This window comes from Staurois parvus, unplaced genomic scaffold, assembly GCF_062004578.1.
Source record: "Staurois parvus isolate SC_StPar_1 unplaced genomic scaffold, SC_StPar_1.0 ptg000025l, whole genome shotgun sequence".
In the NCBI taxonomy this organism is placed as follows: Eukaryota; Metazoa; Chordata; class Amphibia; order Anura; family Ranidae; genus Staurois; species Staurois parvus.
In genome coordinates this window covers 18,576,411-18,591,306 of record NW_028317821.1, presented here as the reverse complement: position 1 = coordinate 18,591,306, position 14,896 = coordinate 18,576,411, and the positions used below count along the sequence as shown (strand labels likewise).

At 41.7% G+C, this 14,896-nt stretch overlaps 1 protein-coding gene across 1 annotated transcript in view; it reads right to left on the bottom strand.

Annotated features, from left to right (window-relative positions):
- Positions 1-14,896, bottom strand: part of OTOGL (otogelin like) — a 204,650-nt gene that overhangs the window by 171,327 nt on the left and 18,427 nt on the right. The window contains exons 8-14 of the mRNA XM_089652693.1: positions 9,879-10,006; positions 8,668-8,774; positions 8,213-8,319; positions 7,859-7,984; positions 5,759-5,867; positions 5,622-5,668; positions 1,021-1,166 (exon numbers count right to left, since the gene is read on the bottom strand). Coding sequence (XP_089508819.1) covers positions 1,021-1,166; positions 5,622-5,668; positions 5,759-5,867; positions 7,859-7,984; positions 8,213-8,319; positions 8,668-8,774; positions 9,879-10,006 — 770 coding nt within the window. The remainder of the gene's footprint in view (positions 1-1,020; positions 1,167-5,621; positions 5,669-5,758; positions 5,868-7,858; positions 7,985-8,212; positions 8,320-8,667; positions 8,775-9,878; positions 10,007-14,896) is intronic.

The window sequence follows — 14,896 nt, the reverse complement described above, 5'->3', positions numbered from 1 at the left end:
TATATATATATATATATATATATATATATATATATATATATATATTTATTTATGTTTAATGGGCCCCTTAAAAATTCCTCAATAATTCCTTCTTTAGCTGTGTATATTTTACTTTCAGGATGTGGCACCTTTCTTTGGAGCTGGATAATGCAAACAGGATACATACTCATTTCTCACTAGCAATTATCCTAACAGTAAGCAGCCCCATAAGCCATGATGAAAAAGAATTTCCACATATACTGGAAGCTTCTTGTTAACAAGACTCTCATAGTCAAGAGGGGGAGCAATGGTATGGCCATCAACTTAACAGTGAGGCGCAAACAGATAAAAATCATAAAATCTTTGAAAATAGTAATAACAAACCTAGCACCAACATTACAGTTACATAAATATTAATATATAAGATAAATCACAAATGCCTATGAGAAAAATGTAGAATAAAGATTTGAAAAACGTATGTGTGAGAGTGACACCATTCCCAAAAGTCTGACATTAAAATATTATTTACAGCATTCCGGTTATAATCCTGGACAAACAGCCCACCTCACTTTCCTATATGCTGATGCATTTCACCCTGTGTTTAGTGCTTAGTCATAGTGAACTCAATGACTAAGCCCCATGAGCTGTACAAAACGCATCAGTTATCGGAGCGTCAAGCCAGTTGTTTGTCCAGGATTATAACCCGAATGCATTAAATGGCTTTAATGCTGGACTGTCATAGATGGAATTTTTTATCAATCATAGACAAGGAGGTGACATCTCTACAGAGGACCAGCAAATATCATGTTGGTGGGGGTAGCCCTTACACACTCAGCATGCCTGGGTGGAGTGGACCTGGAATAGTATCACATCTTGCATTTAGCAGAATTAAGATACATGTTACATGAATCTCTGCTAAGATCAAGTTACCTAGACTCATAGCACAGGCAGACTTAGAATGTTGTGTTAATTGCTGTAATACTGTATATCTGCAGTTTTGTTTGTAAATTACTTTATTAACTACAAACAAGTTGCACTTACTTGATCACAAGAAGACTTTTGTAAAGTGATGGTAAATTTATCCTTTCCAGTTCCTTTGACCAAGATGTATTGACATATGCCCAGGAAAGTAAAATAACGACCATCAAAGGTTGTAAAGTGAGAATCTCCAACTACAGAGCAGTCAGCTACAAAAGAATAATACAGATGTACAAATACTTTATATTATGTATACATAAAAAAGCATGCTGTTTTCCTTGACTTAATGTTCACTTTATTCTGCATTCACAGTGAACTACAATCAAAGTAAATCTGGAAAATAGACAAAGACCTTTTGGCCTCCACTCTCCCAGAATCTTTTTACTTAAAACCTAAGGCTTCTGTGTGTTACCCAATCTACATGAGTTGTAGATACCTTACTCTCTTCAGCATACCAATATTCTTACAACAATGGTAGGGTGCAGCCATTCAGTCAGAAGCCAGTGAAGGTCTAATTCCACCTGCTTAGTCTGATTAGCCATTGTAGGCCGTCATTTAAAACCAAATTAGCCAATCTATACCATTACACCTGGACTGTCATTTGAACTGTTTTACAGCAGGTCATGTTGGATATAAGTGAGTTCGCAATCACTATGCAGAAAAACTTTGAAACACCTAAATTATGGAAGAAAACAGTAAGGCTCTCTAAACTAGCATTGTAAACACATGAAACGCAAAGCATTAAACTTAATTAAATTACTTAAAATAATTGGAAAAGATGATTTAAGAAAAAAAGTGAAGACTTTTTTTTATAAGTCCCCTTGAGCAGCATCAAAAAGATCCTCCTAGTGTTCTCTCTGAGGTCATCATGTATATGTATATATATATATATATATATATATATATATACATATATACACACAGAGCTCAAAATGTAAAGTCCTGAGCTATTAGCAAGGACTTAAGAGTTACTTGCCATCAGTGGCCCCACCCAACCTCTACCCTGCCCCACCCTTAATTCCTAAACACACACTTGTAAATTTAATGAAATGGCACTGTTACATGTTTCATGCAGAAGAAAGGGAATGGAAGGAAGGAAAGAACAAAATGGAAGAAAGGGTGGAAGGAAGGGAGGGAGGGGTGGACAGAGGGAAGAAAGGGAGAAGGTGGATGGAAGGAAGGAAGGGAGGGGTAGATCAAAGGAAGGGAGGGGTGGAAGGAAGGAAAAGAGCGAGGGGTGGAAGGAAAGGAGGTGTGAAAGGAAGGGAGCGGTAAGTGGAAGGAAGGGAGGGAAAGGTGGAAGGAGGGGTGGGTGGAAGGGAGAAAGGGAAGAGAGGAAAGGAAGGGAAGAAGGGGTGGAAGGAAGTGTGGGTGGAAGGAAGGAAGGAAGGATAGAAGGGAAGGAGGGGTGGAAGGAAGAAAGGAAATGGAAGGAAGGAAAGAATAAAATGGAAGGAAGGGAGGGGTGGACGGAAGGAAGAAAGGGAGAAGGTAGACGGAAGGAAGGAAGGGAGGGTTGGACGGAAGGGAGGGGTGGAAGGAGGGAGAGGGAGGGGTGGAAGGAGAGGTGGGTGGAAGGGAGGAAAGGAAGGAAGGGAGGGGTGGAAGGAAGGAAGGGAGGGGTGGGTGGGTGGAAGGAAGAAAGAAAGGATGGCAGGAAGGAAGGAAGGAAGGGGTGGAAGGAAGGGAGGGAGGGTTGGAAAAAAGAGGTGGAAGGAAGGGAGAGGTGCAAGGAAGGAAGAAAGGGTGGAAGGGTGGAAGGAAGGGAGGGTGAATAGAAGGAAGGGAGGGGTGGAAGGAAGGAAGAAAAGAAGGAAGGAAGGGAGGGGTGGAAGGAAGATAGGAAGGAAGGAGTGGAAGGAAGGAATGAGTGGAAGAGAGGGAGGGGTGGAAGGAAGGAATGGAGGGGTGGAAGAAAGGAAGGAAGGAAGGGGTGGGTGGGTGGAAGGAAGGGGTGGAAGATAGAGAGGCATGGAAGGGAGGGAGGGGTGGAAGGAACAAAGGGAGGAATGGAAGGGAGGGAGGGGTGGAAGGAAGGGAGGGAGGGAGGGGTGGAAAGAAGGGAGGAGTGAAAAGGAGGAAGGGGTGGAAGGAAGGAAGAGAGGAAGGGAGGGAGGAGTGGAAGGGAGGGAGGGGTCGTAGGGAAGGGGGGAGAGAAGGAAGGAAGGAAGGGGTGGAAGGAAGGAAGGGAGGGAGGGGTGGTAGGAAGGGAAGGGTAGATGAAAGAGAGGGGTGGAAGAAAGGAAGGGAGGGATGGAAGGAAGGAAAGGGTGGAAGGAAGGGAGGGGTGGAAGAAAGGGAGGGGTGGGAGGGAGGGAAGGAAGGAAGAAAGGAAGGGAGGGGTGGAAGGAAGGAAGGGAAGGGTGGAAGGAAGGGAGGGGTGAAAGGAAGGGAGGCATGGCAGGAAGGAAGAGAGGGGTGGGTTGAAGGAAGGGAAGGGAGGATGAAAGGAAGGTAGGGAGAGTTGGGTAGAAGGAAGGGAGGAAGTGGTGGGAGGAAGGAAAGGGAGGGGTGGGAGGAGGGGAAGGAAGGGAGGGGAGGTGGAAGGAAGGGAGGGAGGGGTGGGAGGTAAGGAGGGAGGGAGGGGTGGAAGAAAGGGAGGGGTGGAAATAAGGGAGGGAAGGGTGGAAGGAAGGAAGGGAAGGGTGGAAGGAAGGGAGGCGTGGAAAGAAGGGGTGGGTGGAAGGAAGGGAGGGAGGGGTGGGTGGAAGGAAGGGAGGGGAGGGGTGGAAGGAAGGAAGGGAGGGAGGGAGGGAGGAAGGAAAGAGGGGAGAGTGGAAGGAAGGGAGGGAGGGGAAGGAGGGAGCGGTGGAAGGAAGAAAAGGAAGGGTGGAAGGAAGAAAAGGAAGGGTGGAAGGAAGGAAGGAAGGAAGGAAGGGAGGAGTGGAAGGAAGGAAGAAAGGGAGGAGTGGAAGAGAGGGAGGGGTAGAAGGAAGGGAGGGAGGGGTGGAAGGTAGGGAGGATTGGAAGGGAGGGGTGGAAGGAAGGGAGGAAAGGAGGAGTGGAAGTGAGGGGAGGATGGAAGGAAGGAAGGGAGGGGTGGGTGGAAGGAAGGAAGGAAGGGAGGGGTGGAAGGAAGGGAGGGAGGTGGGCCCTAAAGAAACAGAATGATCAGGGGTGACCAGTGCACCGGTGGAGGTGGCAACAAGCAGTGATCTCCTGTATGACTTTCAATGATGCAGCTAGAAGCCGCCTCTCCTCCTATCCCTCCCGCGTCCCCATCTTATTTCCACTCGACAAATACTAGTGGGCGAATGGAAATTTTGAGGGCTGTGTATATATATATATATATATATGTATATATATATATTTATATACATTATATATATATATACTATATTGCCAAAGGTATTGGGATGCCTGCCTTCACACGCACATGAACTTTATTGGGAACCCAGTCTTAGTCTGTAGGGTTCAATATTGAGTTGACCCACCCTTTGCAGCTATAAAAGTTTAAACTCTTCTGGGAAGGCTGTCTCCACAAGGTTTAGTAGTGTGTCCTCGGGAACATTTCACCATTCTTTCAGAAGCACATTTGTGAGGTCAGGCCCTGTTTTCGGACGAGAAGGCCTGGCTTGCAGTCTCCGCTCTAACTCACCACAAAGGTGTTCTATCAAGTTAAGGCCAGGACTCTGTGCAAGCCAGTCAAGTTCCCCCACCGCAAACTCGCTCATCCATGTCTTTATAGACCTTGCTTTGTGCACTGGCGCGCGTTCCTGTTGGAACAGGAAAGGGCCATCCCAAACTGTTCCCACAAAGTTGGGAGCATGAAATTGTCCAAAATGTCTTGGTATGCTGACGCCTTAGGAGTCCCCTTCACTGGAACTAAGGGGCCAAGCCCAACCCCTGAAAAACAACCCCACACCATAATCCCCCCTCCAACAAACTTTACACTTGGCACAATGCAGTCAGGCAAGTACCATTCTCCTGAAAACCGCCAATCCCAGACATGTTGAATGGATTGCCGGACAGAGAAGCATGATTCATCACTCCAGAGAATTTGTTTCCACTGCTCTAGAGTCCAGTGGCGGCATGCTTTACACCACTGCATCTGCCGCTTTGTATTGCACTTGGTGAGGTAAGGCATGGATGCAGCTGCTCGGCCATGGAAACCCATTCCATGAAGCTCTCTACACACTGTTGTGATAATCTGAAGGCCACACGAAGTTTAGAAGTCTTTAGCTATTAACTCTGCAAACAGTTGGTGACTTTTGCGCACTGTGCGCTTCAGCATGTGCTGACCCCACTCTATCATTTTACATGGACTACCACTTTGTGGCCTAGCTGCTGTTGTTCCAAGTTGTTTCTACTTTGTTATAATACCACTAACAGTTGGCCATATAATATTTAGTAGCAAGGAAATTCCACAGTTGGACTCATTGCACAGGTGGCAAACTATCACGGTACCACGATTGAATTCACTGAGCTCCTCAGAGAGACCCATTCTTTCACAAATATTTGTAGAAGCAGTCCGCATGCCTAGGTACTTGAGTGCATATACTTGTGGCCATGGAGGCGATTGGAACACCTGAATCTAATGATTTGGAGGGGTGTCCCAATACTTTTGGTAATATAGTGTGTGTTTGTGTATATATATATATATATATATATATAGCACTGGGTAAACATTCAAAATAGAGAGACTGTTCATAAAAATAACATACCTGGGCATTCATGTTCCGTGCAATTCCAAACACCACCGGCACAAATACTGCAATGCAAAATAAAACATAAGTTTCTGCCATCATTAGGAATAGCTGAAGTGATCATACAGCCAAGTATGCTAATAAACATTGATTACCACATGCTGCATTCCTGTTCTATCTTAGAACCTGCTTGGTAGGCCGTGCCATGGTAGATACAAGGACAGCTAGTTACTGAAACACAGGCTCCGTTGTCCAGGATAAGACCTAGTTCAATTAGACATTATATAAGCACACTGTGTTAGAAACAAATGAAAAATGAGCTTTTATAGTAACAGAAGAATTATTATGCTTGAAGTCAGATTTTGTCAACATTTGGCCAAATTCTCATGTTATTGCTTAAGTTAAAAGTCAAGATACTATGATAAATAAATAGTTGATCAGAAAAGCCCCAGTACATGAATTAAAAATCTTCATTATATCATTGTCTTCCAAATTTAAGTCATTTGATCTGGCTGTCCTGATTTTTATTTTAAACAATGCAGTTTTGGAGAAAGGATAACTTTAGAGGCGCTATTTGTAAATTATGGAGATATAGATACATAGTAGGGAAAGAACAGGAGATCCTTTTAAAGTATGGAGAAAACATTACTGGACACAAGATAATTATTGCCAATTTAGCTGTGACTGATTAGTATTGCTCAGTGGTCATCAATTGATCTACATATGGTCAGATGCTCTGTAAAAAGGAGTTGATTAATTTATATTTAGATATTAGAGTTGTTTATGTACTTCTGAACCTCATGTTGCTATATAAAGATATACAGTACATTTATTAACTACATGTTAGTCTACAAAGTTAAAATTAAATAACTGAGAAAAGAGAGATGACATATTGTTTCCCAGTATTGTATGAAATTACGGTAGGCTTTTACCTGGTCTTCCCTGCAGACCAACTGTAGTGCACAAAGCTTGCCATTGACATGAGATGACATTTTCCTAATAAAGGCAGTTTAGCATGGATTGAGCAACTACAATATGTCAGTGGCACTAGCAGATGTAATCTGTCTGTCTGATTGTGGGATGATGATCAGTTGTACAGGTTAGAAATGTTGTTTGGGTATCCTCCCACAATTAGTGAAGCTAGAGAATTATAAAGAGCCAGCATATTGTGGTGCCTGAGGGTGGTCAGACTATTACAGCACAGCTGTCAGATCTCCTGTGTCTATAGACACCTCTAACCTAGGAAGCCTACATATTCAGAAAAAACATGGTAGATACTTTTTTATTTAAATAACACAATTCAGTAAGTTCAATATCTAACCAAGCAATCTGTAGATGTTTAAAGACATTTGCAAACAGCTTTATCAAACTACAGTAGGAACAAAGAAAATGTAAAATACTGGCAAAAGGTGAAGACAATTTTAACCTTGCTTGATGTCTATTCTGAACAGGTTCTGTATCTATTATTTCTTTTTAGGGCCAGTTTACACCAGAACATGATATGGGATTGCAATCTGGAGTGGGTGTCAGTGTCAAAGTGGTTGTAAACCCTCACATATAGCCAGTGAAGTGACTAGCCTCAAGTAATACACAGAGAATAAACAAACCTTGCACCTGTTTATCTGTTGTCTTCTCTCTACATCCATTCAAAGTGCTGGATTTGTACAGTTTGTATGAGAGTTCAGAAAAAAGGGGGTGGGAAGTTGAAATTACACACAGCAGAGCTCGGTGTGGATAGCTCTGAGAGCTGATTGGAGGGAAGAGACACACCCCCTCCATGTGGCCCACAGTAACAGAGCTGAAGCTGTCATTCTGCTGGAGTTCCCTCCCCTGTCACCATTTTTCACTTGGTGTCAGGAAAACTTGTCAGAAGTGATTCATGCAGATAGCAGAGGAACCAAGCAGCAGACAGAAATGACTCTTACCAAACCCCAAACACAGGTTGCAAATGCAGTGCATTTCCCTGCACTGAATCGTATGGTACAATAGTACCATGCAATCTAGTTGCTGTGTGCTTTTTAAAGTAGTGCATGTACTACTTTGGCTCAGGCCGTCATAATTTCAGCCCATTCAAATGAATGGGCTGAAACTGCACTACACCCGGATTGCATCTTAATCAAACAGGAAAGCACAGCAGGTTCCTGTGTGGTTCATGGTGTGAACCGGCCCCTAGTAGCTTATGTTTTTATTTTTGTTACTCTCTGTTAAAAGCTGCAGAAGGTGAATGCATAAATGATTATATGGAAAGTACTTACCATCTGGACAATAGCATCCATCCAGGCAGTGCAAATTGCTTCCTAAACATTCTTTTTCATATGTACAAGTTGGTGGGCAGCAGCTAATACAGTCCCGATGTACAAAATTTTCTTCACACTTTTCAGCTGAAATTCAGAACATTATTTTAGTATATTTAAAAAAATAATAATAATTAAAATATATATATATATTTATTTTTTTTTTTTTCATTATTATTCTTTATTTTTTTAACTCATGTAGCACTTAGGTGATAAAAAAGGAATATTTATTACTGATTACTGTACATTTGGCATCATTTACATTACTACATATAATTACTGTAAATGTTTTTATAGCCATAAGACACCACTTACTGCATGCTGGAAAGTCATCTCTCCAATCTCGAATTGGATGGCCAGAATGAGAACATGCTCTTGCATATTCAATTACAGCACGGCAATATGTCTCATCATCATCATGTCTAAGGTAATAAAAATTCCATTAACATTGTCTAGTTTTTTAACAAAAGGTTATGGACACTTCTAAGCATTTCATCTTGTCATATAACTAACAATTGCCATAGTTGTAAGGGGGCAACATCAGATTTTTTTGACAGCTTACAAAATAATAGCGGTTATAGACCTAAATGTAAAGGCAAAATAATTATTATATCAATTATATTTATCATTTACATTTTTTGTGAAGATCACATTTTTTTTTAAACTTGCCAAGGGCAGCACAAAATGGGCAGCATGACGTGTTATAAATGCCAATTTGTCAACCATAGAGCTTCTTAAAGACATATCAAGTGTTGTTTAGAAGTACTTACTTGCATAAGTCATTCATACAGCTTGCGATGTAAGAATAAGGGTCAATGGTTTCGTGACAGCTCAGAAAAGGAAACTGTAAGAGCACTTGACATTTATGAAATGTTGCCTGTATAAAAATAGTATAAGAAATTCACTTCAGTGAGGTTACATGATATTATAGATATAATGAGCTCAATGTTCTAAAATCTAACAGATCTAAACATGAAATTATTGCTTGCCATGCACAGACATTCAAACAGAAAGCAAACACCAGGGAAAAAAACACATAACGCTTTAAAAGATCTGAACAATGTCGCAGAGGGTAATTATGGGCAAACATATAGCTATAGCCACTATATACTTTGCAGTTCACTGGAGAACAAGTTCACAAGTAACACACATGCTTCAAAGGCTGGACACTATGGGGGAGATTTCCTAAAACTGGTGCACTCAAAATCTGGTGCAGCTATGCATGGTAGCCAATCAGCTTCAGTATGTTTAATTAAGCTTTTGGAAATAAAACCTGGAAGCTGATTGGTTTCTATTGCAAAGTTGCACCAGATTTTGCACCCTCCAGTTTTCGTAAATAACCCCCTATGATGCATGCAGTATCTTGGTAGCCTTATGTGGGTTTGATAATTGAGAAAAGCAGGTGGCATGATACACTATTGAAGATTGAAATACTTTTTCAAATCCCGTTTTTGCAGCAATACCGACTTTGACGTAGGGGGTACATATGTCCAATAAAGACTACAAACAGCTACTGCAATTTGAATTCTTCTTTTGAATCAAGCCAACATTCCACAGGCATAGACTTACCTAAAACAAATCACCATCAAAGATAAGGATCTTTTAAAAATATATTACAAATTGTCTTTCCAGCTAGAGTATTGTTCCCCCTGCTGGTTATAAGAGTTGAATACAAGGACTTTCAGTAAAGATTGTGATCCAAAATGTGCAAGTAGACCTTATTTCTTTTCAGCAATAAAATGTTTACACAACGTCCAATCTTCCCCTATTTTGTCCAAAATTTTGATAGGGGTTGGACTTTGTGTTTATATCAGGTGCATGACCAAAGGAAACCAGATTGTCCTGGCCCATAGCAACAGATCAACACATGTATTTAGATTTGTTGCTGATCAGATCCAACTGTTGTAAGTGAAATGAATTAGTATGGGATCATTGAGAAACGTAGTTTAAGAATACATATGATAATCTCATCCAAACCTACCTCATGAACAGTATCCACAGAACAAGGATTTGGGTAATCAGAGGAAGTTTCCACACAGATATGTTCATCTGGGATCTGAATGTACCAGCTGTTTGCAAACATAGCAATATCTTCTGTAATTTCCTCAGCTGTAAAGGAAGAATTCAAGACTGGTATCTTATATAGGCAGACAACACACTGGAGTTTCCAATTATTTATGCGCTCAATGACCACTCTTAACCAAAAGGGAGTCATGGGAAGTCATTGTTTTTCTCACTTTGGGTGAGAAAAACAATTGAGTACTGTCCGTGATACTTTCTTTATTTGCACTAACATATAATTTTGAGGACAAGCTTTACACAAGAAGTGTCCCCTTCTTTAAGGTCCAAGCAGTACTCACCTCAAGCACTTTAGGTGCAAATTCATTGTTGGTTGGAGGCACTACAGATACAAGAGTCTAGAAGTGTTGTGGCTACATCATCCTGCACATTCTTGATGGGACTGTTTATGGACTTTCTGATTTAACTTAATTTCCTTCACTTTAATTACTGATATGTAGTATTTATGTGTTTGCACTTTTATTTTTTTCTCTAGAGCAACACAGTTTGATTTGTATTCATACACTAAGGCCAATTTAGACATGATTAACTTATCAGCATGCCTTCAGAGTGTGGGAGAAAAACCATGTACACACAACGAGAACATGCAAACTCCTTGCAGGTGGTGCCATGGTCAGGATTCAAACGACCCTAGTGCTGCTACGCATAAGTGCTAATCACTTAGGCACTGTGTTGCCCAATAGCTGTTATAATGCCATCTAAATGCCAACTAAATGTTCACATACACAGTGCAGCTGAAGGCTCACACAGCTGAACACCCATTCGTTTGGCCATTCGCACAGGACATTTAGACAGTGTTGAGGTCTCCCTCATATTATTTCCCCTGCTGACTGAATGTTCTTAGCCTATATTGTTAGGCTTTTTTCTCTGTTGCTGAATGCTAACTCTAATGGCTGAATGCTCTTCTAGCTATTTTCTCTTAGGATAAAATGTTAGGGAATGTTACAATTACCAGTGAAAGGCAACAAAGAAACTGGTTGCACACATACTGCAAATATTTGGGGTATTAGTCATTACACTTGCATGACATTTATAATTTTTTTTTTTTTTTTCTAATAAATAAATCTTTTATGAGTTATGGGGTGACAATGTTCTTCTCCTATATTCCACAAACTCATGCCTGGTAATCACTATGTCACATGCTCTCCCAAAGGAAACTATAAGCATCTATACCCATGCACATTTCCAAAGCAGAAATCACTGTTGTCACTATTAAAAAAAAAACAATTACAGCCAGCACAATTAAGAAATATACCCTGTGAAAAAACATATGCAGCAGTTATATCCGTAGATATTTTGGAAAAGAGCAGGCAGTAAAGAGACTGCAGGACATCATCATCATTAGGATGTAACAAAGGTTTAAAAAAAGGTAAAGACCCATCCTTCCCCCATTTCTCTAAGATACACAAAGTTGCCATTATTGGCCCTTCTAAGCCAGCTAACCTAAGTTCAAAGGCCAGAGAGTGCATTATGGGTAAAAAGAATTTGGTCTTACCACAAACCTTGAACCCATGCTGGCAGTGAACCCAACCTAATCCTTAGTCATTAGACTCACTTCTTACACATCCACGTACAATCACCTTTTGCCTCCTAGGTGAGAACTATAGCAAAAGTTTTAATTTTGTGTACTTCTCTAATAAAGCCTTCCGATATTAAATTTAGTTTGTTGGTATGTATCCCATTACAGATGACCACATAGCATGACACTGCTTAGATTTAAGGCATTCGTGGACATGAAGGTATATTTTAGAAAATGAAGAATCCCACCCTTAACAAGCCTGCTGTTTGTCACTTGCAACCGTATATGAACACACTTTTGAAACTGTTAGCATTCCTCAGTTAGTATTCCTGCATAAGAAAAACACAAAAGGGCACACTCAGGGGCGGACTGACAACTCATGGGGCTCCCGGGCAATAGGGGATCATGGGGCTCCTGTGTCCTTGCCCACACTAAAAAAAGCCTATGAAAAAGGTACCAGGGGCATCTCATGGGGCCCCCTACTGACCCCGGGCCCTCGGGCAGTGCCCGAGTTAAGGAAATGGTCAGTCCGCCCCTGGGCACACTCTCCTCATGCATGAACATGGTTACAAATGAATTTATTAAAAGCGCAACAAATGGATACTCACAAAATGAATGTAAAAAACGAACATAAAGCCAAATGGGTCAATGTCACATGACTAGAGTCCTGTGATGATGGTGCCCCGTGGGAAAAATCTGATGCGTTTCAGGAGTTGAACTCCCTTTTTCAAAGCTAAGATGGTAGAGAATGGCCATGCCCCATATATAGAGAGAATTACTGACTGAAATCATCACCACACCCCCTCCATGGAAAATAGCCCCACTGCTGGGTCCTAAAGCTATTTGCTGCATATGTCACTTCCTAGAATTAAATAAAATGAAATAAATTATGCTTGTAAAAGATGTGTGCAAACAGTGAACTGTATGCTGCAAGCATAAATAATATGAAGGACTTACTGTATGTGGTATGGTGTCCCTTAAATGGAGGAAAGGTGGAGATGACTGTGCAGCCTCATGAAATCCAGAGTGTATGGAGACATGTGAAGCGTGGAGCGCACGCCGTGATGGCACCACCTGTTGCTCCGGCAGCAGCGCATGTGCGCCACAAGGAATAGTTCATGGCACACGTGCCATCTCAAACACACCCAGAGGGAGGTGCACAGGAAGTGTATCATCTGTAGGGCAGAAGTGCACTGAGAAAATGGGCAAAGGAAGCATATGACAGCTTCCAAAAAGAAGGAAGGGAATGTTAAGGGGCCAGAGACAAATAAATGGTAATAATACTGGATATGTAATTTGACAGATAGGATGCCAAAAAGGATGTTGAGAAAAAAATATATATATATATATAATGAACGGTAATGGTGGAGGGGGTGAAGCCAAGACAGTGTCCGTGTGCGGAGACCAACTAATAAGACACCTCCCAGATGGCCAATAGGGAAGAAAACACACTGGAGAGGAAATATTTATTATCCTGGGCTCATATGAAAACCATATATATATATATATATAATATATATATATACGCATGGTGCCTAATTATGTCATATTGTGCTAATGCAAACAATGGGGACCTGGCACCAAGAAATATGCAATGTGACAAGGTGCTACACCAGATCTCCGGAGTAAAAAAGAACTATGAAGACCACTAGCGGTGGCTGTGAATAGAGCCACCTCCAGAGGATGTACCAATCAAAGAAGAGACTGGATATCTAATGTGTCATTGAGGTCCTTAGGAACCAGTGAACCAAGCTGATGTATCCAAAAGGATTCCCTTCTGCACAGCTTATGGAACTTTCTACCTGTATCTGTATCACCTAGAATAGCTTCTATGCCAAATACTCTGAGTCCCATAGGACTTTCTTCATGTACAGTACATCACTGAAGTGGCAAGACACCGTGTGTTTGTCAAATCCATGAAGTATGTTTCTTTTATGTTCTCCAAATCTAGTCCTTAGATATCGTGACGTGCGGCCCACGTACAAAAGACCACAAAGGCAGACCAAACAATAAATAATGAACTGTGTCCCACAGTTGATGAACTGTTTGATGCAATGGGCTTTCCCATCTACTCCAAGAAATTCCTTTTTTCTGTGCCACATGCTCCACAGTTAGGCACCTGTATCTATAGTTGCCTTTCTGGTCTAACAGAGTGCTTCACCTAAGTGTAGAATGCTTGGTGGGAAGAGTTACTCTGCTAGGAGCTATTATACTTTCCAAATCCCTGGAATGATGGAATTTCACTTCTGGTTGTGGAGGGATGTGCCCAGAGAGAAGGAGGAATCTGAACCAGGATGCCCCAATATTTGTGGAGGGGTCTCTTGATATCAAAGGCTTTCTGATTGAACCTAGTACAGAACGCTGCATGATGTTGGCAGGATGTTTTGCGTGTCCCTGACTTAGATTCAAAGTTGGAATCTCCCTTGGTGCCTGTCCTGCTGGAATATTCTTTTCTGTATTTATTGTATGCCTCATCAATCTTTGTAGCTGCATAGCCCTTCTCCAAAAATTTATTTCTCAAGATAAGTCGTTTCGTTTGCTAGTATCAAGTCTCCCCCATCTTTAGAGGGCTGCACCCCACCAAGTGACAGATACCGTTTTACAAATATCACCAAAACCGTCCTCTCTGCTCCTCTCATGACCTCCTGCTCTCTAGCTCCCTTGTCTCCTCCTCTCATGCTCATCTTCAGGACTTCTCCAGAGCCTCCCCCATCCTCTGGAACTCTCTACCCCAATCTATCTGACTACTGCCTACTCTACCCACTTTTAGGCGATCTCTGAAAGCCTATCTCTTCAGGGAAGCCTATCCCGCCTTCAGATAATAGCGGAATCTTCTATCCCTCCTATCAGTTCATCCCTCACAGTTATTACTTTTGTGCCACCAGCCCCTCCCTCTTAGATTGTAAGCTCCAAGGAGCAGAGCCCTCCTAACCCTCTTGTATTGAACTGTATTTTTGCTGTACTGTCTCTCTTTATATTGTAAAGTGCTGAGCAAACTGTTGGTGCTATATAAATCCTGTATAATAATAATAATTCCGAATCTTCTATTTCTCCTATCAGTTCATCCCCCACAGTTATTACCTTTTATACCACCAGCCCCTCCCTCTTAGATTGTAAGCTCCAAGGATCAGGGCCCTCCTAACCCTCTTTTATTGAACTGTATTGTTGCTGTATTGTCTTCCATTATATTGTAAAGTGCTGAGCAAACTGCTGGCGCTATATAAATCCTGTATAATAATAATAATTCCGAATCTTCTATTTCTCCTATCAGTTCATCCCCCACAGTTATTACCTTTTATACCACCAGCCCCTCCCTCTTAGATTGTAAGCTCCAAGGAGCAGGGCCCTCCTAACCCTCTTGTATTGCACTGTATAATTGCTGTATTGTCTCTCTTTATATT